We start from the raw sequence: 22489 nt of genomic DNA, 5'->3' as shown, positions 1-22489 counted from the left end.
CACAGCAAAAGCGAGAGCAAGCCTAACCCAAACCCTAACCCTAAGCACAGCAAGAGCAAGCCTAACCCTAAGCCTAAGCACAGCAAAAGCGAGAGCAAGCCTAACCCAAACCCTAACCCTAACCCTAAACACAGCAAGAGCAAGCCTAACCCTAAGCCTAAGCACAGCAAAAGCGAGAGCAAGCCTAACCCAAACCCTAACCCTAACCCTAAACACAGGAAGAGCAAGCCTAACCCTAAGCCTAAGCACAGCAAAAGCGAGAGCAAGCCTAACCCAAACCCTAACCCTAATCACAGCAAGAGCAAGCCTAACCCTAAGCCTAAGCACAGCAAAAGCGAGAGCAAGCCTAACCCAAACCCTAACCCTAACCCTAAGCACAGCAAGAGCAAGCCTAGCCCTAAGCCTAAGCACAGCAAAAGCGAGAGCAAGCCTAACCCAAACCCTAACCCTAACCCTAAACACAGCAAGAGCAAGCCTAACCCTAAGCCTAAGCACAGCAAAAGTGAGAGCAAGCCTAACCCAAACCCTAACCCTAACCCTAAGCACAGCAAGAGCAAGCCTAACCCTAAGCCTAAGCACAGCAAAAGCGAGAGCAAGCCTAACCCAAACCCTAACCCTAACCCTAAACACAGCAAGAGCAAGCCTAACCCTAAGCCTAAGCACAGCAAAAAAGAGAGCAAGCCTAACCCAAACCCTAACCCTAACCCTAAACACAGCAAGAGCAAGCCTAACCCTAAGCCTAAGCACAGCAAAAGCGAGAGCAAGCCTAACCCAAACCCTAACCCTAACCCTAAGCACAGCAAGAGCAAGCCTAACCCTAAGCCTAAGCACAGCAAAAGCGAGAGCAAGCCTAACCCAAACCCTAACCCTAACCCTAAACACAGCAAGAGCAAGCCTAACCCTGAGCCTAAGCACAGCAAAAGCGAGAGCAAGCCTAACCCAAACCCTAACCCTAACCCTAAACACAGCAAGAGCAAGCCTAACCCTAAGCCTAAGCACAGCAAAAGCGAGAGCAAGCCTAACCCAAACCCTAACCCTAAACACAGCAAGAGCAAGCCTAACCGTAAGCCTAAGCACAGCAAAAGCGAGAGCAAGCCTAAACAAACCCTAACCCTAACCCTAAACACAGCAAGAGCAAACCTAACCCTAAGCCTAAGCACAGCAAAAGCGAGAACAAGCCTAAACAAAACCCTAACCCTAACCCTAAGCACAGCAAGAGCAAGCCTAACCCTAAGCCTAAGCACAGCAAAAGCGAGAGCAAGCCTAACCCAAACCCTAACCCTAACCCTAAACACAGCAAGAGCAAGCCTAACCCTAAGCCTAAGCACAGCAAAAGCGAGAGCAAGCCTAACCCAAACCCTAACCCTAACCCTAAACACAGCAAGAGTAAGCCTAACCCTAAGCCTAAGCACAGCAAAAGCGAGAGCAAGCCTAACCCAAACCCTAACCCTAACCCTAAACACAGCAAGGGCAAGCCTAACCCTAAGCCTAAGCACAGCAAAAGCGAGAGCAAGCCTAACCCAAACCCTAACCCTAACCCTAAACACAGCAAGAGCAAGCCTAACCCTAAGCCTAAGCACAGCAAAAGCGAGAGCAAGCCTAACCCAAACCCTAACCCTAAGCACAGCAAGAGCAAGCCTAACCCTAAGCCTAAGCACAGCAAAAGCGAGAGCAAGCCTAACCAAAACCCTAACCCTAAGCACAGCAAGAGCAAGCCTAACCCTAAGCCTAAGCACAGCAAAAGCGAGAGCAAGCCTAACCCAAACCCTAACCCTAACCCTAAACACAGCAAGTGCAAGCCTAACCCTAAGCCTAAGCACAGCAAAAGCGAGAGCAAGCCTAACCCAAACCCTAACCCTAACCCTAACCCTAAGCACAGCAAGAGCAAGCCTAACCCTAAGCCTAAGCACAGCAAAAGCGAGAGCAAGCCTAACCCAAACCCTAACCCTAACCCTAAACACAGCAAGAGCAAGCCTAACCCTAAGCCTAAGCACAGCAAAAGCGAGAGCAAGCCTAACCCAAACCCTAACCCTAACCCTAAACACAGCAAGAGCAAGCCTAACCCTAAGCCTAAGCACAGCAAAAGCGAGAGCAAGCCTAACCCAAACCCTAACCCTAAACACAGCAAGAGCAAGCCTAACCCTAAGCCTAAGCACAGCAAAAGCGAGAGCAAGCCTAACCCAAACCCTAACCCTAACCCTAAGCACAGCAAGAGCAAGCCTAGCCCTAAGCCTAAGCACAGCAAAAGCGAGAGCAAGCCTAACCCAAACCCTAACCCTAACCCTAAACACAGCAAGAGCAAGCCTAACCCTAAGCCTAAGCACAGCAAAAGTGAGAGCAAGCCTAACCCAAACCCTAACCCTAACCCTAAACACAGCAAGAGCAAGCCTAACCCAAAGCCTAAGCACAGCAAAAGCGAGAGCAAGCCTAACCCAAACCCTAACCCTAACCCTAAGCACAGCAAGAGCAAGCCTAACCCTAAGCCTAAGCACAGCAAAAGCGAGAGCAAGCCTAACCCAAACCCTAACCCTAACCCTAAACACAGCAAGAGCAAGCCTAACCCTAAGCCTAAGCACAGCAAAAAAGAGAGCAAGCCTAACCCAAACCCTAACCCTAAACACAGCAAGAGCAAGCCTAACCCTAAGCCTAAGCACAGCAAAAGCGAGAGCAAGCCTAACCCAAACCCTAACCCTAACCCTAAGCACAGCAAGAGCAAGCCTAACCCTAAGCCTAAGCACAGCAAAAGCGAGAGCAAGCCTAACCCAAACCCTAACCCTAACCCTAAACACAGCAAGAGCAAGCCTAACCCTGAGCCTAAGCACAGCAAAAGCGAGAGCAAGCCTAACCCAAACCCTAACCCTAACCCTAAACACAGCAAGAGCAAGCCTAACCCTGAGCCTAAGCACAGCAAAAGCGAGAGCAAGCCTAATCCAAACCCTAACCCTAACCCTAAACACAGCAAGAGCAAGCCTAACCCTAAGCCTAAGCACAGCAAAAGCGAGAGCAAGCCTAACCCAAACCCAAACCCTAACCCTAAACACAGCAAGAGCAAGCCTAACCCTAAGCCTAAGCACAGCAAAAGCGAGAGCAAGCCTAACCCAAACCCTAACCCTAAGCACAGCAAGAGCAAGCCTAACCCTAAGCCTAAGCACAGCAAAAGCGAGAGCAAGCCTAACCCAAACCCTAACCCTAAGCACAGCAAGAGCAAGCCTAACCCTAAGCCTAAGCACAGCAAAAGCGAGAGCAAGCCTAACCCAAACCCTAACCCTAACCCTAAACACAGCAAGTGCAAGCCTAACCCTAAGCCTAAGCACAGCAAAAGCGAGAGCAAGCCTAACCCAAACCCTAACCCTAAGCACAGCAAGAGCAAGCCTAACCCTAAGCCTAAGCACAGCAAAAGCGAGAGCAAGCCTAACCCAAACCCTAACCCTAACCCTAAACACAGCAAGAGCAAGCCTAACCCTAAGCCTAAGCACAGCAAAAAAGAGAGCAAGCCTAACCCAAACCCTAACCCTAACCCTAAACACAGCAAGAGCAAGCCTAACCCTAAGCCTAAGCACAGCAAAAAAGAGAGCAAGCCTAACCCAAACCCTAACCCTAACCCTAAACACAGCAAGAGCAAGCCTAACCCTAAGCCTAAGCACAGCAAAAGCGAGAGCAAGCCTAACCCAAACCCTAACCCTAACCCTAAGCACAGCAAGAGCAAGCCTAACCCTAAGCCTAAGCACAGCAAAAGCGAGAGCAAGCCTAACCCAAACCCTAACCCTAAGCACAGCAAGAGCAAGCCTAACCCTAAGCCTAAGCACAGCAAAAGCGAGAGCAAGCCTAACCCAAACCCTAACCCTAACCCTAAACACAGCAAGAGCAAGCCTAACCCTAAGCCTAAGCACAGCAAAAGCGAGAGCAAGCCTAACCCAAACCCTAACCCTAACCCTAAACACAGGAAGAGCAAGCCTAACCCTAAGCCTAAGCACAGCAAAAGCGAGAGCAAGCCTAACCCAAACCCTAACCCTAATCACAGCAAGAGCAAGCCTAACCCTAAGCCTAAGCACAGCAAAAGCGAGAGCAAGCCTAACCCAAACCCTAACCCTAACCCTAAGCACAGCAAGAGCAAGCCTAGCCCTAAGCCTAAGCACAGCAAAAGCGAGAGCAAGCCTAACCCAAACCCTAACCCTAACCCTAAACACAGCAAGAGCAAGCCTAACCCTAAGCCTAAGCACAGCAAAAGTGAGAGCAAGCCTAACCCAAACCCTAACCCTAACCCTAAGCACAGCAAGAGCAAGCCTAACCCTAAGCCTAAGCACAGCAAAAGCGAGAGCAAGCCTAACCCAAACCCTAACCCTAACCCTAAACACAGCAAGAGCAAGCCTAACCCTAAGCCTAAGCACAGCAAAAAAGAGAGCAAGCCTAACCCAAACCCTAACCCTAACCCTAAACACAGCAAGAGCAAGCCTAACCCTAAGCCTAAGCACAGCAAAAGCGAGAGCAAGCCTAACCCAAACCCTAACCCTAACCCTAAGCACAGCAAGAGCAAGCCTAACCCTAAGCCTAAGCACAGCAAAAGCGAGAGCAAGCCTAACCCAAACCCTAACCCTAACCCTAAACACAGCAAGAGCAAGCCTAACCCTGAGCCTAAGCACAGCAAAAGCGAGAGCAAGCCTAACCCAAACCCTAACCCTAACCCTAAACACAGCAAGAGCAAGCCTAACCCTAAGCCTAAGCACAGCAAAAGCGAGAGCAAGCCTAACCCAAACCCTAACCCTAACCCTAAACACAGCAAGAGCAAGCCTAACCGTAAGCCTAAGCACAGCAAAAGCGAGAGCAAGCCTAAACAAACCCTAACCCTAACCCTAAACACAGCAAGAGCAAACCTAACCCTAAGCCTAAGCACAGCAAAAGCGAGAACAAGCCTAAACAAAACCCTAACCCTAACCCTAAGCACAGCAAGAGCAAGCCTAACCCTAAGCCTAAGCACAGCAAAAGCGAGAGCAAGCCTAACCCAAACCCTAACCCTAACCCTAAACACAGCAAGAGCAAGCCTAACCCTAAGCCTAAGCACAGCAAAAGCGAGAGCAAGCCTAACCCAAACCCTAACCCTAACCCTAAACACAGCAAGAGTAAGCCTAACCCTAAGCCTAAGCACAGCAAAAGCGAGAGCAAGCCTAACCCAAACCCTAACCCTAACCCTAAACACAGCAAGGGCAAGCCTAACCCTAAGCCTAAGCACAGCAAAAGCGAGAGCAAGCCTAACCCAAACCCTAACCCTAACCCTAAACACAGCAAGAGCAAGCCTAACCCTAAGCCTAAGCACAGCAAAAGCGAGAGCAAGCCTAACCCAAACCCTAACCCTAAGCACAGCAAGAGCAAGCCTAACCCTAAGCCTAAGCACAGCAAAAGCGAGAGCAAGCCTAACCAAAACCCTAACCCTAAGCACAGCAAGAGCAAGCCTAACCCTAAGCCTAAGCACAGCAAAAGCGAGAGCAAGCCTAACCCAAACCCTAACCCTAACCCTAAACACAGCAAGTGCAAGCCTAACCCTAAGCCTAAGCACAGCAAAAGCGAGAGCAAGCCTAACCCAAACCCTAACCCTAACCCTAACCCTAAGCACAGCAAGAGCAAGCCTAACCCTAAGCCTAAGCACAGCAAAAGCGAGAGCAAGCCTAACCCAAACCCTAACCCTAACCCTAAACACAGCAAGAGCAAGCCTAACCCTAAGCCTAAGCACAGCAAAAGCGAGAGCAAGCCTAACCCAAACCCTAACCCTAACCCTAAACACAGCAAGAGCAAGCCTAACCCTAAGCCTAAGCACAGCAAAAGCGAGAGCAAGCCTAACCCAAACCCTAACCCTAAACACAGCAAGAGCAAGCCTAACCCTAAGCCTAAGCACAGCAAAAGCGAGAGCAAGCCTAACCCAAACCCTAACCCTAACCCTAAGCACAGCAAGAGCAAGCCTAGCCCTAAGCCTAAGCACAGCAAAAGCGAGAGCAAGCCTAACCCAAACCCTAACCCTAACCCTAAACACAGCAAGAGCAAGCCTAACCCTAAGCCTAAGCACAGCAAAAGTGAGAGCAAGCCTAACCCAAACCCTAACCCTAACCCTAAACACAGCAAGAGCAAGCCTAACCCAAAGCCTAAGCACAGCAAAAGCGAGAGCAAGCCTAACCCAAACCCTAACCCTAACCCTAAGCACAGCAAGAGCAAGCCTAACCCTAAGCCTAAGCACAGCAAAAGCGAGAGCAAGCCTAACCCAAACCCTAACCCTAACCCTAAACACAGCAAGAGCAAGCCTAACCCTAAGCCTAAGCACAGCAAAAAAGAGAGCAAGCCTAACCCAAACCCTAACCCTAAACACAGCAAGAGCAAGCCTAACCCTAAGCCTAAGCACAGCAAAAGCGAGAGCAAGCCTAACCCAAACCCTAACCCTAACCCTAAGCACAGCAAGAGCAAGCCTAACCCTAAGCCTAAGCACAGCAAAAGCGAGAGCAAGCCTAACCCAAACCCTAACCCTAACCCTAAACACAGCAAGAGCAAGCCTAACCCTGAGCCTAAGCACAGCAAAAGCGAGAGCAAGCCTAACCCAAACCCTAACCCTAACCCTAAACACAGCAAGAGCAAGCCTAACCCTGAGCCTAAGCACAGCAAAAGCGAGAGCAAGCCTAATCCAAACCCTAACCCTAACCCTAAACACAGCAAGAGCAAGCCTAACCCTAAGCCTAAGCACAGCAAAAGCGAGAGCAAGCCTAACCCAAACCCAAACCCTAACCCTAAACACAGCAAGAGCAAGCCTAACCCTAAGCCTAAGCACAGCAAAAGCGAGAGCAAGCCTAACCCAAACCCTAACCCTAAGCACAGCAAGAGCAAGCCTAACCCTAAGCCTAAGCACAGCAAAAGCGAGAGCAAGCCTAACCCAAACCCTAACCCTAAGCACAGCAAGAGCAAGCCTAACCCTAAGCCTAAGCACAGCAAAAGCGAGAGCAAGCCTAACCCAAACCCTAACCCTAACCCTAAACACAGCAAGTGCAAGCCTAACCCTAAGCCTAAGCACAGCAAAAGCGAGAGCAAGCCTAACCCAAACCCTAACCCTAAGCACAGCAAGAGCAAGCCTAACCCTAAGCCTAAGCACAGCAAAAGCGAGAGCAAGCCTAACCCAAACCCTAACCCTAACCCTAAACACAGCAAGAGCAAGCCTAACCCTAAGCCTAAGCACAGCAAAAAAGAGAGCAAGCCTAACCCAAACCCTAACCCTAACCCTAAACACAGCAAGAGCAAGCCTAACCCTAAGCCTAAGCACAGCAAAAAAGAGAGCAAGCCTAACCCAAACCCTAACCCTAACCCTAAACACAGCAAGAGCAAGCCTAACCCTAAGCCTAAGCACAGCAAAAGCGAGAGCAAGCCTAACCCAAACCCTAACCCTAACCCTAAGCACAGCAAGAGCAAGCCTAACCCTAAGCCTAAGCACAGCAAAAGCGAGAGCAAGCCTAACCCAAACCCTAACCCTAAGCACAGCAAGAGCAAGCCTAACCCTAAGCCTAAGCACAGCAAAAGCGAGAGCAAGCCTAACCCAAACCCTAACCCTAACCCTAAACACAGCAAGAGCAAGCCTAACCCTAAGCCTAAGCACAGCAAAAGCGAGAGCAAGCCTAACCCAAACCCTAACCCTAACCCTAAACACAGGAAGAGCAAGCCTAACCCTAAGCCTAAGCACAGCAAAAGCGAGAGCAAGCCTAACCCAAACCCTAACCCTAATCACAGCAAGAGCAAGCCTAACCCTAAGCCTAAGCACAGCAAAAGCGAGAGCAAGCCTAACCCAAACCCTAACCCTAACCCTAAGCACAGCAAGAGCAAGCCTAGCCCTAAGCCTAAGCACAGCAAAAGCGAGAGCAAGCCTAACCCAAACCCTAACCCTAACCCTAAACACAGCAAGAGCAAGCCTAACCCTAAGCCTAAGCACAGCAAAAGTGAGAGCAAGCCTAACCCAAACCCTAACCCTAACCCTAAGCACAGCAAGAGCAAGCCTAACCCTAAGCCTAAGCACAGCAAAAGCGAGAGCAAGCCTAACCCAAACCCTAACCCTAACCCTAAACACAGCAAGAGCAAGCCTAACCCTAAGCCTAAGCACAGCAAAAAAGAGAGCAAGCCTAACCCAAACCCTAACCCTAACCCTAAACACAGCAAGAGCAAGCCTAACCCTAAGCCTAAGCACAGCAAAAGCGAGAGCAAGCCTAACCCAAACCCTAACCCTAACCCTAAGCACAGCAAGAGCAAGCCTAACCCTAAGCCTAAGCACAGCAAAAGCGAGAGCAAGCCTAACCCAAACCCTAACCCTAACCCTAAACACAGCAAGAGCAAGCCTAACCCTGAGCCTAAGCACAGCAAAAGCGAGAGCAAGCCTAACCCAAACCCTAACCCTAACCCTAAACACAGCAAGAGCAAGCCTAACCCTAAGCCTAAGCACAGCAAAAGCGAGAGCAAGCCTAACCCAAACCCTAACCCTAACCCTAAACACAGCAAGAGCAAGCCTAACCGTAAGCCTAAGCACAGCAAAAGCGAGAGCAAGCCTAAACAAACCCTAACCCTAACCCTAAACACAGCAAGAGCAAACCTAACCCTAAGCCTAAGCACAGCAAAAGCGAGAACAAGCCTAAACAAAACCCTAACCCTAACCCTAAGCACAGCAAGAGCAAGCCTAACCCTAAGCCTAAGCACAGCAAAAGCGAGAGCAAGCCTAACCCAAACCCTAACCCTAACCCTAAACACAGCAAGAGCAAGCCTAACCCTAAGCCTAAGCACAGCAAAAGCGAGAGCAAGCCTAACCCAAACCCTAACCCTAACCCTAAACACAGCAAGAGTAAGCCTAACCCTAAGCCTAAGCACAGCAAAAGCGAGAGCAAGCCTAACCCAAACCCTAACCCTAACCCTAAACACAGCAAGGGCAAGCCTAACCCTAAGCCTAAGCACAGCAAAAGCGAGAGCAAGCCTAACCCAAACCCTAACCCTAACCCTAAACACAGCAAGAGCAAGCCTAACCCTAAGCCTAAGCACAGCAAAAGCGAGAGCAAGCCTAACCCAAACCCTAACCCTAAGCACAGCAAGAGCAAGCCTAACCCTAAGCCTAAGCACAGCAAAAGCGAGAGCAAGCCTAACCCAAACCCTAACCCTAACCCTAAACACAGCAAGAGCAAGCCTAACCCTAAGCCTAAGCACAGCAAAAGCGAGAGCAAGCCTAACCCAAACCCTAACCCTAAGCACAGCAAGAGCAAGCCTAACCCTAAGCCTAAGCACAGCAAAAGCGAGAGCAAGCCTAACCCAAACCCTAACCCTAAGCACAGCAAGAGCAAGCCTAACCCTAAGCCTAAGCACAGCAAAAGCGAGAGCAAGCCTAACCCAAACCCTAACCCTAACCCTAAACACAGCAAGTGCAAGCCTAACCCTAAGCCTAAGCACAGCAAAAGCGAGAGCAAGCCTAACCCAAACCCTAACCCTAACCCTAAGCACAGCAAGAGCAAGCCTAACCCTAAGCCTAAGCACAGCAAAAGCGAGAGCAAGCCTAACCCAAACCCTAACCCTAACCCTAAACACAGCAAGAGCAAGCCTAACCCTAAGCCTAAGCACAGCAAAAGCGAGAGCAAGCCTAACCCAAACCCTAACCCTAACCCTAAACACAGCAAGAGCAAGCCTAACCCTAAGCCTAAGCACAGCAAAAGCGAGAGCAAGCCTAACCCAAACCCTAACCCTAAACACAGCAAGAGCAAGCCTAACCCTAAGCCTAAGCACAGCAAAAGCGAGAGCAAGCCTAACCCAAACCCTAACCCTAACCCTAAGCACAGCAAGAGCAAGCCTAGCCCTAAGCCTAAGCACAGCAAAAGCGAGAGCAAGCCTAACCCAAACCCTAACCCTAACCCTAAACACAGCAAGAGCAAGCCTAACCCTAAGCCTAAGCACAGCAAAAGTGAGAGCAAGCCTAACCCAAACCCTAACCCTAACCCTAAACACAGCAAGAGCAAGCCTAACCCAAAGCCTAAGCACAGCAAAAGCGAGAGCAAGCCTAACCCAAACCCTAACCCTAACCCTAAGCACAGCAAGAGCAAGCCTAACCCTAAGCCTAAGCACAGCAAAAGCGAGAGCAAGCCTAACCCAAACCCTAACCCTAACCCTAAACACAGCAAGAGCAAGCCTAACCCTAAGCCTAAGCACAGCAAAAAAGAGAGCAAGCCTAACCCAAACCCTAACCCTAAACACAGCAAGAGCAAGCCTAACCCTAAGCCTAAGCACAGCAAAAGCGAGAGCAAGCCTAACCCAAACCCTAACCCTAACCCTAAGCACAGCAAGAGCAAGCCTAACCCTAAGCCTAAGCACAGCAAAAGCGAGAGCAAGCCTAACCCAAACCCTAACCCTAACCCTAAACACAGCAAGAGCAAGCCTAACCCTGAGCCTAAGCACAGCAAAAGCGAGAGCAAGCCTAACCCAAACCCTAACCCTAACCCTAAACACAGCAAGAGCAAGCCTAACCCTAAGCCTAAGCATAGCAAAAGCGAGAGCAAGCCTAACCCAAACCCTAACCCTAACCCTAAACACAGCAAGGGCAAGCCTAACCCTAAGCCTAAGCACAGCAAAAGCGAGAGCAAGCCTAACCCAAACCCTAACCCTAACCCTAAACACAGCAAGAGCAAGCCTAACCCTAAGCCTAAGCACAGCAAAAGCGAGAACAAGCCTAAACAAAACCCTAACCCTAACCCTAAGCACAGCAAGAGCAAGCCTAACCCTAAGCCTAAGCACAGCAAAAGCGAGAGCAAGCCTAACCCAAACCCTAACCCTAACCCTAAACACAGCAAGAGCAAGCCTAACCCTAAGCCTAAGCACAGCAAAAGCGAGAGCAAGCCTAACCCAAACCCTAACCCTAACCCTAAACACAGCAAGAGCAAGCCTAACCCTAAGCCTAAGCACAGCAAAAGCGAGAGCAAGCCTAACCCAAACCCTAACCCTAAACACAGCAAGAGCAAGCCTAACCCTAAGCCTAAGCACAGCAAAAGCGAGAGCAAGCCTAACCCAAACCCTAACCCTAACCCTAAGCACAGCAAGAGCAAGCCTAACCCTAAGCCTAAGCACAGCAAAAGCGAGAGCAAGCCTAACCCAAACCCTAACCCTAACCCTAAACACAGCAAGAGCAAGCCTAACCCTAAGCCTAAGCACAGCAAAAGCGAGAGCAAGCCTAACCCAAACCCTAACCCTAACCCTAAACACAGCAAGAGCAAGCCTAACCCTAAGCCTAAGCAAAAGATGTAAAGTTCTATTCCTATATGTCAAAGTCAGCATTATTTCTCCACATGCCAAAGACACACAAAGAAACCGAAATTTCATTCTCCCCTATCCCACGGTGACAAGACATGGCCCACAACAGACAAACGAGTAAACAAGTATAACAACAGCGTATGGACAACAGCAAGGGTTCCATATATGTATGGAGAGTCGAATAATTGAATATTAATATTAATATTAAATTGTATTTATTTTGTAAATGAAAGTGACAGTTTTTGAAAAAAGGTTTTAGACAGTGTAAGGAATAAACGATTGAAAGTGATTGTGATCAAAATCCAAAAGAATCAATATGGCTTTGTTTACTGTTTTTGACTAGCTCTATAAAATATTGCAACATTAAGAACAAAGTCACTTTTAAAGACGCTCTGCTGTTCTGACAGCGGCTGAGTGGCGATCACAGTCGAGGTGTCTCAACTTGACTGTGTATTTTACGTCAGTGTCACTGTTAGTAAAAGCACACAGCAACTAGTGATGTGCATTCCAGTTCTTTTAAGTGAACTGAATCTTTAGAATCAGTTCATGGTCCAAGGTCACAGGCGTCAAGCTCTAGTCCTCAGGGCCGCATTCTAACATGTTTTCCAAGATTCCCTCGTTAAGTGCACCTGCGTGAAAAGTTTTAGCTCCTTTCACGTTCTGCAGGAGCTAAAACTTTTCACGCAGGTGCACTTAACGAGGGAATCACACGGACACTCCATTAGGTACACTGCCATTTTCAAGTGTACCTAATAACAGGCCACTTTATTAGGCAAATATCATGGTCAAAGGTCACAGGTGTCAACCTTAACACTAATCCTAGCTCTAACCCTAACCCTAACCCGAGCTCTAAACCGAACCCTAGCTCTAACCCTAACCCGAGCTCTAACCCTGGCTCTAACCCTAACACTAACCCTAGCTCTAACCCTAACCCTAGCTCTAACCCTAACCCTAATCCTAACCCTAGCTCTAACCCTAAAATAATTTAGGTCTCACTGGGATTTGAACCTGGGTCGCTGGGGTGAGAGTCCAGAGCACTAATCACTACACTATGGAACCCTTCCTCAGATTGTATGGAATATATATGGTTTTATGGACTGTAGCTCTAACTCTAAGCCTAAACCTAACCTTAACCCTAGCCCTAACCCTAGCTCTAACCTTAACACTAATCCTAGCTCTAACCCGAACCCTAGCTCTAAACCTAACCCTAGCTCTAACCCTAACCTTAACACTAACCCTAGCTCTAACCCGAACCCTAGCTCTAAACCTAACCCTAGCTCTAACCCTAACCCAAGCTCTAACCCTGGCCCTAACACTAACCCTAGCTCTAATCCTAACCCTAGCTCTAACTCCAACCCAACCCTAGCTCTAACCCTAACCCTAGCTCTAACCCCTAGGGTCCCTCCTGGACCTTGTCACTACTGTTGGTGGCTAGATTTGAGGAGAAGGGCGTGACTTATTAACGAACAATTACAGAAAAACCTGGTAGTACAGAGTGAAATAGAACGGAGTGGCAATTCTATTGACAATGTGCGGTACATGTGAGGCAGTCGAATAAAATCCCGGACAATTTTTGAAGTTCCCCCCGGACATATTTTTGGGGCTGAGAAGTAGGACATGTCCAGGAAAAGAGGACGTCTGGTCACCCAGACCCAGGTCATTTTTTTTCATTTTATTCTCAGTGAATATTTCATTATTTCTCGCAGTCGTACTAACCAATTAACTTGAAACACTCATCTGTTACCTGTAGGAATGTACAGAGAAATGAGCAGTTAAGCAGTAGGTTTTCAGAACATTCACAATGAAAACTCCGGACACATGGTCTACGTTTTAAATTTTTATTAAAAGAGAATAAAGCTCTGATGACACCGGAGACTCTATTTATGAAAAACAAACCATCCCACCGGAAAAAAGCGGATCTAAGATACAAACCACATTTCCTCACTCTTTTTATCCTCTCCCTCCACTGTCGGGAAGCCCTCCGAGGGTTTGATCCCAGCTCTTCCTTTTCCAACCATAATTAAAAAAAAGTCACAACACTGCCACTAATTATGAAATTCCACAACATGGAAAATTACCACTACATGTGTTTCTTTGGGAACGCCGAATTAGCTTAGACTATGAACTACAATGCTTGAAAGGTTGGACGTGGGAACTTGTCCAGGTACAAACAACAAACAAACGAACAAAGAAAAATCTCCAACGCTCCTGCTCCTTGTATCCATCCTGATGCCTAAAAATCCTAAATCCTGATCCGGCTCCGGATGGGGTGACAATGAGCCCAGTCCAAACCTTCAGAATACCAGCAGAACCAAAGAGAAGGAGTTAGAATCACACCTTCGCATTGAAAGGAAAAAATATCTACATTTTGATGACACTTAACAGGGTTGGAGAAAACTACAAAGCAAATTAAGAAGAAAAAATAATAAAGGGTGGAGGGTACCACCTACAAACAAAATGAATGCAGAAGTTTATTCCTGCAGTGGGTGATTGAGTATTGAGCAAGAATGGGGCACCAATTTAAGTGTAAAAACATGTGAACAGCCTCACAATTAGATGTTTGTAAAGGCACAACCATCATACCATTGCGTGCCACATTTGTATCCTCCTCCTTCTCATCCTCCTCCTCCTCTTTATCCTAATTTGAACTGTTTCCTTCTCTTCCCATCCTATCCTGCCGCTCTGATCTCTACAGAGAGACACACAAGAAGATCAGCGGACAAAATGCTTTGAGAAGCCAAAGAAAAAGCACAGCAATAGCGGCAGCGTTCAAGGAGCTGGGAAGAGGGGGGTGGGGAAATGACGGAATGGTGAGTAAAATGAAAAACAAGATAAAAAAAATGCCACCCAACACACAGTGAAGGGAAGGAAAGGGGGACGGGCAGCAACAGAAAGCTCAAAACGGCAGGGCTGATGAGAAATACATGACAAACGGGATCCAACTCCGAGGTTTCTTTTGCCCTCTCTCCTGACGTGCCGCTCTACGTCAAGTCAGCGCGGCACCGGTGGCTCTAGGTGCGGGAGCGAGAACGAGAGCGGGAACGGGAATGGGAGCGAGAGCGCCGTGGGGAATAGCGCGGCGAGGCCCGGCCGCGACGAGCGGGGGAGTAGCTCCGCGATCGGCTCTTGCTTCGGCTCCGGCTTCTGCTCCGGCTGCGGGAGCGGTCGTAGCTGGGGCTGCGGTGGCCGTCCATCCTAACACGAATGTACGCCGTCTCGCCCTGCAGACAAAAGAAATGCTTAGTGTTGCACGGCGAACAGATCGGGTGCTTAGAGAACAGCTGCGGCTGGTCCTCATGACGTGGCCGGGCAGCGGGTTGGGTGTTTTGGACATGTGCCCCCCCGAGAGCCGCGTCCCCGGAGACGACCCAGGACATGTTGGACAGTCTCCCTTGCTGGCCTGGGAAAGCCTCGGGATCCCGCCTGGAAAAACTGGACGAAGTGGCTGGGCAGAGGGAAGTCGGGTCTCCCCTGCTTAGGTGACAGCCCACCGAGCATTTGCATTGTGCAGGAATAGTCTTAGCGTTGATTGTTAAACTTAAATTGTAATTACGTTATATCGTCCTCAATGTGGAGTTGCAATAATATCTATACAGCCAAACGGCAAATACAAGAAACCTAAAAATAAATACTTCATTTGTCCATTCATTCATTAAAATATTAACTCTCTGCACAATTCAAATGATTTGTGCCCGCTTTTCGGGCTCTTTCCCCTACGCCCCACATACCTCGTGGGAGCGGAACTTGCTGTTGTCCAACTTGTGCACGGCGTATGTCATGTCCTCCTTCCGCACAAACTCCACCACGCCGCTGCCATCGCGGTTCACGTCAGCGTAGCACACATCGCCCGCCTCTCGCATGTGGTCCTTCAGGTCCTGCCAACTCCCACTAGGAGGTAGACCTGAAAAAATAATCATTAATGCATATGTAAATCACACATGAAGTGACTTTTACACCAAGCTAGCACACTGAGGAAGCCACAGCTCACCTGACACGATGACCCTGTACTCAGAGCGCCTAGATGGTGGTCCGTATCGACCCCTAGGTGGGCCTGCTGCTCCTCCTCGTCCACTTCGGGGGAACTCCACTCGCAGTCGGTAGCCATCGTAGTCATAGCCGTCACGACCGTACACGGCGTCATCTGCGTCCCTGTCAAATCAAACAGTTACACAGCTACTACATATGCGCACAAACATACTTTATAAAAGTTTTAACGTTTGCTTTGTTTGATCTACGCATAGTCTTATATTTGATTGTATTGTAATGTGGTAAATTACATTTTAGAAAAGCTAACTGCATGACAAAACCAGAGTACATTTCCCTCATTTTAAATTGCAGAAAACGTTCACTTAGCAAACAATTCAGAATTAAATAAAATTATCGGCCTTTGTTTGATACATTGGGGCCTCAAGTTTACCGTAGTTAGGCTTAGTCAAATGTGCCATTAAATGCACATTTCTTTTGCGAAATATATGAATAAAAACGCAATTTGAGTCGATAAAATTTAAATTTAAACGGACAACCCGCGCTAGAGACGTGCGTTTCGCGCTCACCTCGGGTCCTCGAACTGCACGAAGGCGAATGGCGGTCCTCCTCGTCGGTTTTTCAGATCGATATCACGGATGGAGCCGTACTTGTAGAAGAGGTCTTCGACGTCCTTAGAGCGGATATCGGGCGGCAGGTTGCCGACGTAGATGCGGCAGTCGTTGCTCCCCGCGGGTCCGCGGATAATGCCTCCGCTAGACATGCTAGCTAGCGCACAATGGACGTGGTAGCGTGGAAGTGTATGGGCTAGCTAGCTAGCTAGTGAGGCTAGCGAGCGAGGCTACTTAGCGTGTTCGCTGGTTTTAAACGACTAAGAAGGGCAGTTGCAGTTCAGCTCTTCTCACCTGGCCGTTGGGAACCACACGGGGAATATTTTGGGCAAGACTTGGTGGCGGTATACGTTAAATCGCTCAAGGTATTAACGTGGAAGCAGATTGCGCTAATTCCCTCAAGGTGCTTGCCTCTCCACTTTCCGCCAACACCGACTTCTTCTTCGTTGGACTATTTAAAAGTAGCTGGGGAGTTGTGCACACTGACACCTACAGGAGAAACGTGTAAACTACGTCAGTGAGCGTAATCGTCAGTATCCCTTTTGGATTATTTTATTTACTAATTTGATGGTAATAAACCTTGATCAATTGAAATGTAAACATGTTTTTGTGCCAAACTCAATGTATATAAAGTAAATACATAATAAAACACTGAAAATATGATAGTTAATAAAATATTTTGAGTTCATCAAATCTTTCCTTACTAAATTAAAATGTGACTGTGTAAAACTTACACAGGGGTGTCAAACTCATTTATTTCGCGGGCCGCATTGTAGACATGACTGTCAACCCAAATAAATGTATGAGCACCTCATATTTTATACAGTAAAAGCTACAAAACAAACTGACAAATAACTCATTTTCAAAGCAGACGAGTAAAAACTGGTCAAATATAAAAAAAAAAAGATATTAAAAGTGAAGACAACTTGCAATTCTAGTAATGACACACGAATTTGATGCACAATTTGTCTTCACAGGTCACATAAAATGATGTGGCGGGATGTATCTGGCCCCCGGGCCTTGAGTTTGACACCTGTGGATCACCTGGAAAAGCGTCAATATCCATTTTCACTTGAAACAGACAAAAAAAAAGTTTCTCATGTTTTTTTCATTATCCTGTCATTTGTGGTGCGAACCAAAGAGTCACAAGACAATAAGACACGTCATAAGTCATCAGGATGTGGGACTCATCAACACCTCCCATTCTAAATGCTTGTTTCAAATGTTATAAAAATACAATATAAAAAGTTTTTCTTATTAAGCAAAAGCAGATGTAACCTTTCACTTGTTTGAAATACCCTAAATTCCTCCTGATGATAACACAGAGAAAGGGGCAGGTTTTGATAAATTGGGGGTATTTGCGCAAGACATAAACATGTGTCTCCCTGAAATGAGGAATCCAATCGGACTGCCAACCCCCCTTTTAAGGCATTTCCCTGAGAAGAGAGGGAACGGGGGGGGCTGGCCCTGCAGGATGTTCTCACAGGATGCTGGAACAAGCAGTCCGAGCCGAACGGCACGAGGAGGAAGAAGGGAAAAGCGTCATCGGAGAGGAGCGTTGAGGATTGCAGTGGTCGTGTGATCTCTGTTGATCTTCTTTTGGAGGTGTTAGATGGCGGCGTGCGCACACAAGTGGCTGAAGATGTGAAATCGACGTGCTCAAGACACACTGCAAAGATTCATCGTGTGCCAGGAGTCAGGTATCTATTTGTGGATTGTCTAAAACTAAGCCAAAGTTCATTTCTTGTCATTGGCTTTCTGTCGAACCAGTTTTTAAAAAGAAAACAAAAAAGCCCCTTTTGTTAGTATATAAATAGCTTAGTCATAGGTCAGCACAGGTCTACTTCCTCTTGGCCTTCTTTACGTGGGGCCTTTCACTTCCAGCCTGCGCCTGTGCCTGTACTGATGATGTCCTTGTTCCGCAGCATCATGGCCTTCTTCCCGCTGCTCTTCCCGCTTCTGGTTGGCTGCGTGGTGGCGGCGATCCACCCTCCTCACCATCGCCCTTCGTGCCACATCGTAAGTGAACGTTACTCCCTTTCTCGTGTTTGTTCAGCAGATGTGCATTCCTCACGTTTTCATCTAAATAAATAGACAGGGCTGCGTTTATTTGGACACGTTGCACACGGCAACGGAGATGAGATTCCTAATCTGCTTGAGCTGTTTCATTTATTTGACTTCACTCTGGAGATATTCCCAGTGAATCACGTTTGACTATTTGACCCAGGTTTCCTAGTACACACACCCTTGAGATTACCCACACCCATGCTGCGATGTTGTAAGTGGGTGACAAATCGGGTACGCAAAAGAAAAATCACCCCACTTCCCGTTTTATGAATTACAAAGGAATTACTCCTTTGCTAAATGACGAGAAATTGAATCACAGATAAGTGAAAGAAAAGTTAGCCACTCAATCATGATTTTGACGAATAAAAATTGTTTTGGGAAACATTTGCAGGATGGAAATGATCGAACAGAAGGGACAGAAGAGAGTAAGAAAGAAGGGACAATCAATGAAAATGCTAATATAATCCACTTAAATGCTTTAGGTGTACCCCAGGGTTCACTAAAAAACATTTACTAGCTAGGTAGCCTTTGTTTACGTCATTCGGTAAGCAACGAGAAGCTTTTCATCAAAACCGCAAGTATGCCGAGAATCTGAAAGGCTTTAGTGAGAAATTGGAGATGGAGACAGTTTTATGGGCTGTTTTTGGACCGGAGGGGGGATCACGGCTGGGTGGTGGTGCTGGGCCGGTGGGGGTCTTCTGGCCATATGTTTTCCATTATAAACGTAAAAAAAAAGTCAAATATATACATTGTGCCAAGGCAGAGAAAGTTGCCAACCATGAGGTACTTTTGAACTTTTTGTCGGTACATGGTTTTGGAATTTCCCTCGTGATTTATCTTCTTGGCCAAAGGAGGTGAGAAGCGTCCAGCCGGATGGTGTTACGTCTCTAAACAGCAAAATAACAGATTTACCGAGAGAGGAGGTTTTTATTGGCCCGATGGTTCTAAACGTCTCCGCATCGCAGGCCTTGTAAATCAAAAAGTGCTCTTTGAACATGTTTGGGGATTTTGTGTGTTTGTCTTACGCCGGCAGGCGGGTACGAGTGCGATCTGCAGGGATTTGAGCCTCACCGGCACCCCCGTTGACCTCCCGACGGGCGTCCAAGCGTTGGACCTCTCACACAACCAGCTGTGGAATCTCAGCCGCGACACACTGGCTGGCCACACGGGCTTGCATCAACTGGATCTGCACTCCAACATGATCCACTTCATTCAGCCGGGACTTTTGGAAGCCATGCGTGACCTCAGAGTCCTGGACCTATCCGGGAATCGTCTCAATTTGTTTGCTCAGGCTAAAAATCAAATCGGAACACTTGCGGCCGTGGAGTGTCTGGACCTCTCCAGTAATGGTTTGTACACGGGGATGTCTGACTTCTTTCTAGCCGACACTCCTTCGCTGATGGAGCTCTCGTTGAGCAGCAACAGCATCACCAAGATCGCCCAAAATACTTTCAGCGGCTCCTTGGCCTTGAGGAGGATTAGCCTCCACAACAATGTCATTTTGGAGATTGAAGACGGTGCGTTTGACTCTCTTGATGGCCTCAGCGAACTGGACTTGTCCAAGAACTCTATCACTTGCATTACGGACTTTAACCTGAGCTGCCTGAGAGTGTTAAACCTCAGCAGGAACAGCCTGGAGCTCTTCCAGAGTACCAAATCGGCCGAGCCGTACCGCCTCGCCTTTCTGGATCTGAGCCGAAATAAACTGCCTTATTTCCCACTGTTGCCCACAAACAACGCAATCCAACATCTGGACCTGTCACGCAATCGTTTGCAGAGTGTCCAAGTGACGGACATGGCCCAGACAAAGATGTCCGAGCCATGTTTGAAGCACCTGAGATACTTAGACTTAAGTTACAACCAGCTCACAGACTTGCAGGAGTCCTTCTTTCACACTATGATGTCACTAGAGGTCCTGAACGTTAGCAACAACTGCGTCTCCGTGTTTTCCATCACCGACCAAAACCTCCTTCCTGCAGCCAAGGTTATCAACCTTAGTTACAACTCCCTACAGAACCTTTCGCTCGGTGAAGGAACTCTGCAAGCTTTGGAGGAGCTCTTCCTGCAAGGTAACGACCTGAGAACCCTTGCACAAGAAACGTTCCAGAAACTTCCAAGTCTGAACCTCCTACAGCTTCACGGGAACAATCTCCAAGTGTGTCCCTCAGAGACAAAACCAGATCAAAATCCTCCATGTTGTGTCTCGTTCTCTTCTCTTCCAAAGCTGAAGTTCCTTTATCTTTCTGAGAACAATCTAAAGACTTTGCCTTGTAGAGCATTTGCTAACACACCTCTCAATCTGCTGGACTTGTCTCTCAACCACGGCATGGAGATGCACCAAGACTCCCTAGGCGGTCTGGAGCACTCCCTGGTCCAGCTTCTTTTGAGGGAGAGCAACATCTCCCATCTGAACACGGACATGTCATCGCTGAGGAGCCTGAAACTGGTCGACCTGTCCACCAATCACCTGACCAGCCTCCCCGCATGGAAGCGAGAGTTGTCCATCGAGACGCTCAACCTGCAGAACAACAGTTTGGTCACCCTGGAGCGCACCACCATGGCAGCGCTAGAACATTCACTGAAGACGCTCTACGTGGGTGACAATCCGCTCAGCTGCTGCGGTAACCTGGATTTAGTACGCCTTCTTCAACACTCAGCCGTGGTGGTGGCCGACATCGAGGCCGCGACGTGCGTTCTCCACGAGGGCTCGGAACCGGTCAACATCGAGAAGGTCACTCAGGAGATGTGCAGTGGGCAAAAGAAAGCCAACTACATCGTCATCATTGTGGTCACTGGGTTCTTGGTGGTGATAGTCTTGGGATTGCTGGTGAAATTCTGTAAATCCAGGAAGGGGAAATACATCCGAAGGTTTAGCGCATGAAGAATTACAACAACAAAAACAGAAGTGGATTTCTGATCTCAAAATCAGATTTTCAAAATTCTTAATAGGTAAGGATTTGCAGTCATTAATAGGTTTAATATTTTTCATGATAAGAAGATAATCATGCACTAGCAGTTTAGCTAGTCTGGAAACTATCTTGAAAATAAAGCTAACAACACTACAAACGATCGCAAAAAGAAATAGTGGGTAAATTATGATGTCATCATTAAAGACTGGCGACCGATCCTCTTATTACGCCACAAGTAGTTTTGCACTTTACGCTTCCTCTTGTTTTTTTGTCATTTGTGAACACTAATGACATTTATTTTTAAAAAAAACCATATAATTTATTTTTATATTAGCCGAGATGAAGATTTTAAAACTATCGGACTGAGCACTCGCAATAATAGCTGTGACACTGTTTTATTATGATGGAACACGTTTGTACCAAAAAAGATCATTTCATAAGATAATGTACACTGACAACATGTGTGATTAAATATTGAACACTTTCTTTTTTCTCTTTTTGACAAAGTAGCTTTGGGTGTACTCGAATGTTAACTCTGGCGTTTGTGTCAAATGTTTTGCGTGAAAGTAAACAAAAGTATTTCTCACGTATTATGCACAGAGCCTTTCTCTCTGTTTATGGAGACTAGCATAGTTGCTAACTAAATTGTTTGTAAAAAGATGCTATACTAAGCACCAGAGCAATGTCAAAGTGACTTCTGGAAGGCGCTGCTTCTTTACAGGAAAGCCGAGATGGAATCTTGGTCTATATTTAGCCGTAATAAACACAATCAAACGTCTAGACGGTTTTGTTTATGTCACACTCAAGTGATCTTAATCTGTAGATTTGATCCATAAGCTTGTATTCATCAGCAACACAACAATAAACAATACTAATAATGACAATTATGATAATAAGTGAAAATCCAGTATTGCATTTACAGGATGGGGCCCATGGAGGTTCAGAAGAGGCCTTGGGGGAGCTTAATTTGAAGCAGGCCTCACCATCCAAGTTTGCGTGAGCTGCCAGTGACTCATGGTGACACTCAACAGTCCACTTAAGTCCCACTGAGATCAAAAAACGCCTTTAAACGAAAACATGACTACACAGGAACTTGCAAACATACAATAAATTCCAGAACATGGTACGGTAAATGAACCAAATGGTACTTATTAGGTTAATTCATTCCAGAATTGGAGGACATTTACATGACACAAATATGTATTTTTTGTGTACAGTAAATGATAGTTGTTGCGAGATAAGATAAAAGCTGTGGTAAAAGTGATTTAATTAGATGAAAAATAGCTTTTAAGCACCCAATAAAATGACTTTTCTTTGTCTTGGCCCTTCCTTTTGATAATCAACTTAAATATAACAAATAATATACGTTTTAAACGGGCTTTTTTTGGTATAGTAATTTGGCTACCAGCAGTGTCGTTGAATCTCCACCAGATGGCGCCCGAGACGACAGTGAGTTTTTAATTATTTTTTTTTAGCAAAGATAAGCAAGATCAGCGACAACAATGACTTGAATGCCTTCAATTTCACCCTGACAGCTTTTTGGCAGTCAGCAAAATTACACGCGCTCACGCACACACTTAATTGGCTTTACACGGATGTCTATTCACGAGTAAACAATGGGTTTAACAC

At 47.2% G+C, this 22489-nt stretch overlaps 2 protein-coding genes and 1 long non-coding RNA gene across 4 annotated transcripts; 1 reads left to right on the top strand and 2 right to left on the bottom strand.

The window, feature by feature from the left end:
• Positions 1-13113: 13113 nt before the first annotated feature.
• LOC148386467 (serine/arginine-rich splicing factor 1-like) lies at positions 13114-16341 on the bottom strand. Its single transcript, XM_088398012.1, has 4 exons — positions 15843-16341; positions 15278-15438; positions 15018-15190; positions 13114-14510 (listed from the first exon to the last, which is right to left on the bottom strand). The coding sequence occupies exons 1-4, from the start codon at positions 16034-16036 to the stop codon at positions 14301-14303; spliced, it is 738 nt and encodes a 245-aa protein (XP_088254138.1). The 5' UTR covers positions 16037-16341; the 3' UTR covers positions 13114-14300.
• A 173-nt stretch (positions 16342-16514) lies between these two features.
• LOC148386466 (uncharacterized) lies at positions 16515-20799 on the bottom strand. The gene is made up of 3 exons (XR_015862969.1): positions 20243-20799; positions 18729-18838; positions 16515-17966 (listed from the first exon to the last, which is right to left on the bottom strand). It is a non-coding gene; the product is annotated as an uncharacterized LOC148386466 (long non-coding RNA).
• Positions 17358-22177, top strand: lrrc32 (leucine rich repeat containing 32). 2 transcript variants are annotated; one of them, XM_088398011.1, is made up of 3 exons: positions 17358-17584; positions 17810-17903; positions 18985-22177. In XM_088398011.1, exons 2-3 carry the CDS (start codon positions 17814-17816, stop codon positions 20830-20832), a joined length of 1938 nt encoding a protein of 645 aa, XP_088254137.1. In that variant the 5' UTR covers positions 17358-17584; positions 17810-17813; the 3' UTR covers positions 20833-22177. The 2 variants fall into 2 exon arrangements, with proteins under 2 accessions (XP_088254137.1, XP_088254136.1); XM_088398010.1 differs by lacking the exon at positions 17358-17584 and having other exon boundaries at positions 17770-17903.
• The last annotated feature ends 312 nt before the right edge of the window (positions 22178-22489 follow it).

The sequence above is a fragment of the Syngnathus floridae genome, chromosome 15, assembly GCF_059516105.1.
Source record: "Syngnathus floridae isolate MCC-2025c chromosome 15, RoL_Sflo_1.0, whole genome shotgun sequence".
Taxonomy (NCBI): domain Eukaryota; kingdom Metazoa; phylum Chordata; class Actinopteri; order Syngnathiformes; family Syngnathidae; genus Syngnathus; species Syngnathus floridae.
Note: the sequence above shows the minus strand (reverse complement) of the source record. Positions and strands in the feature narration are given on the sequence as shown.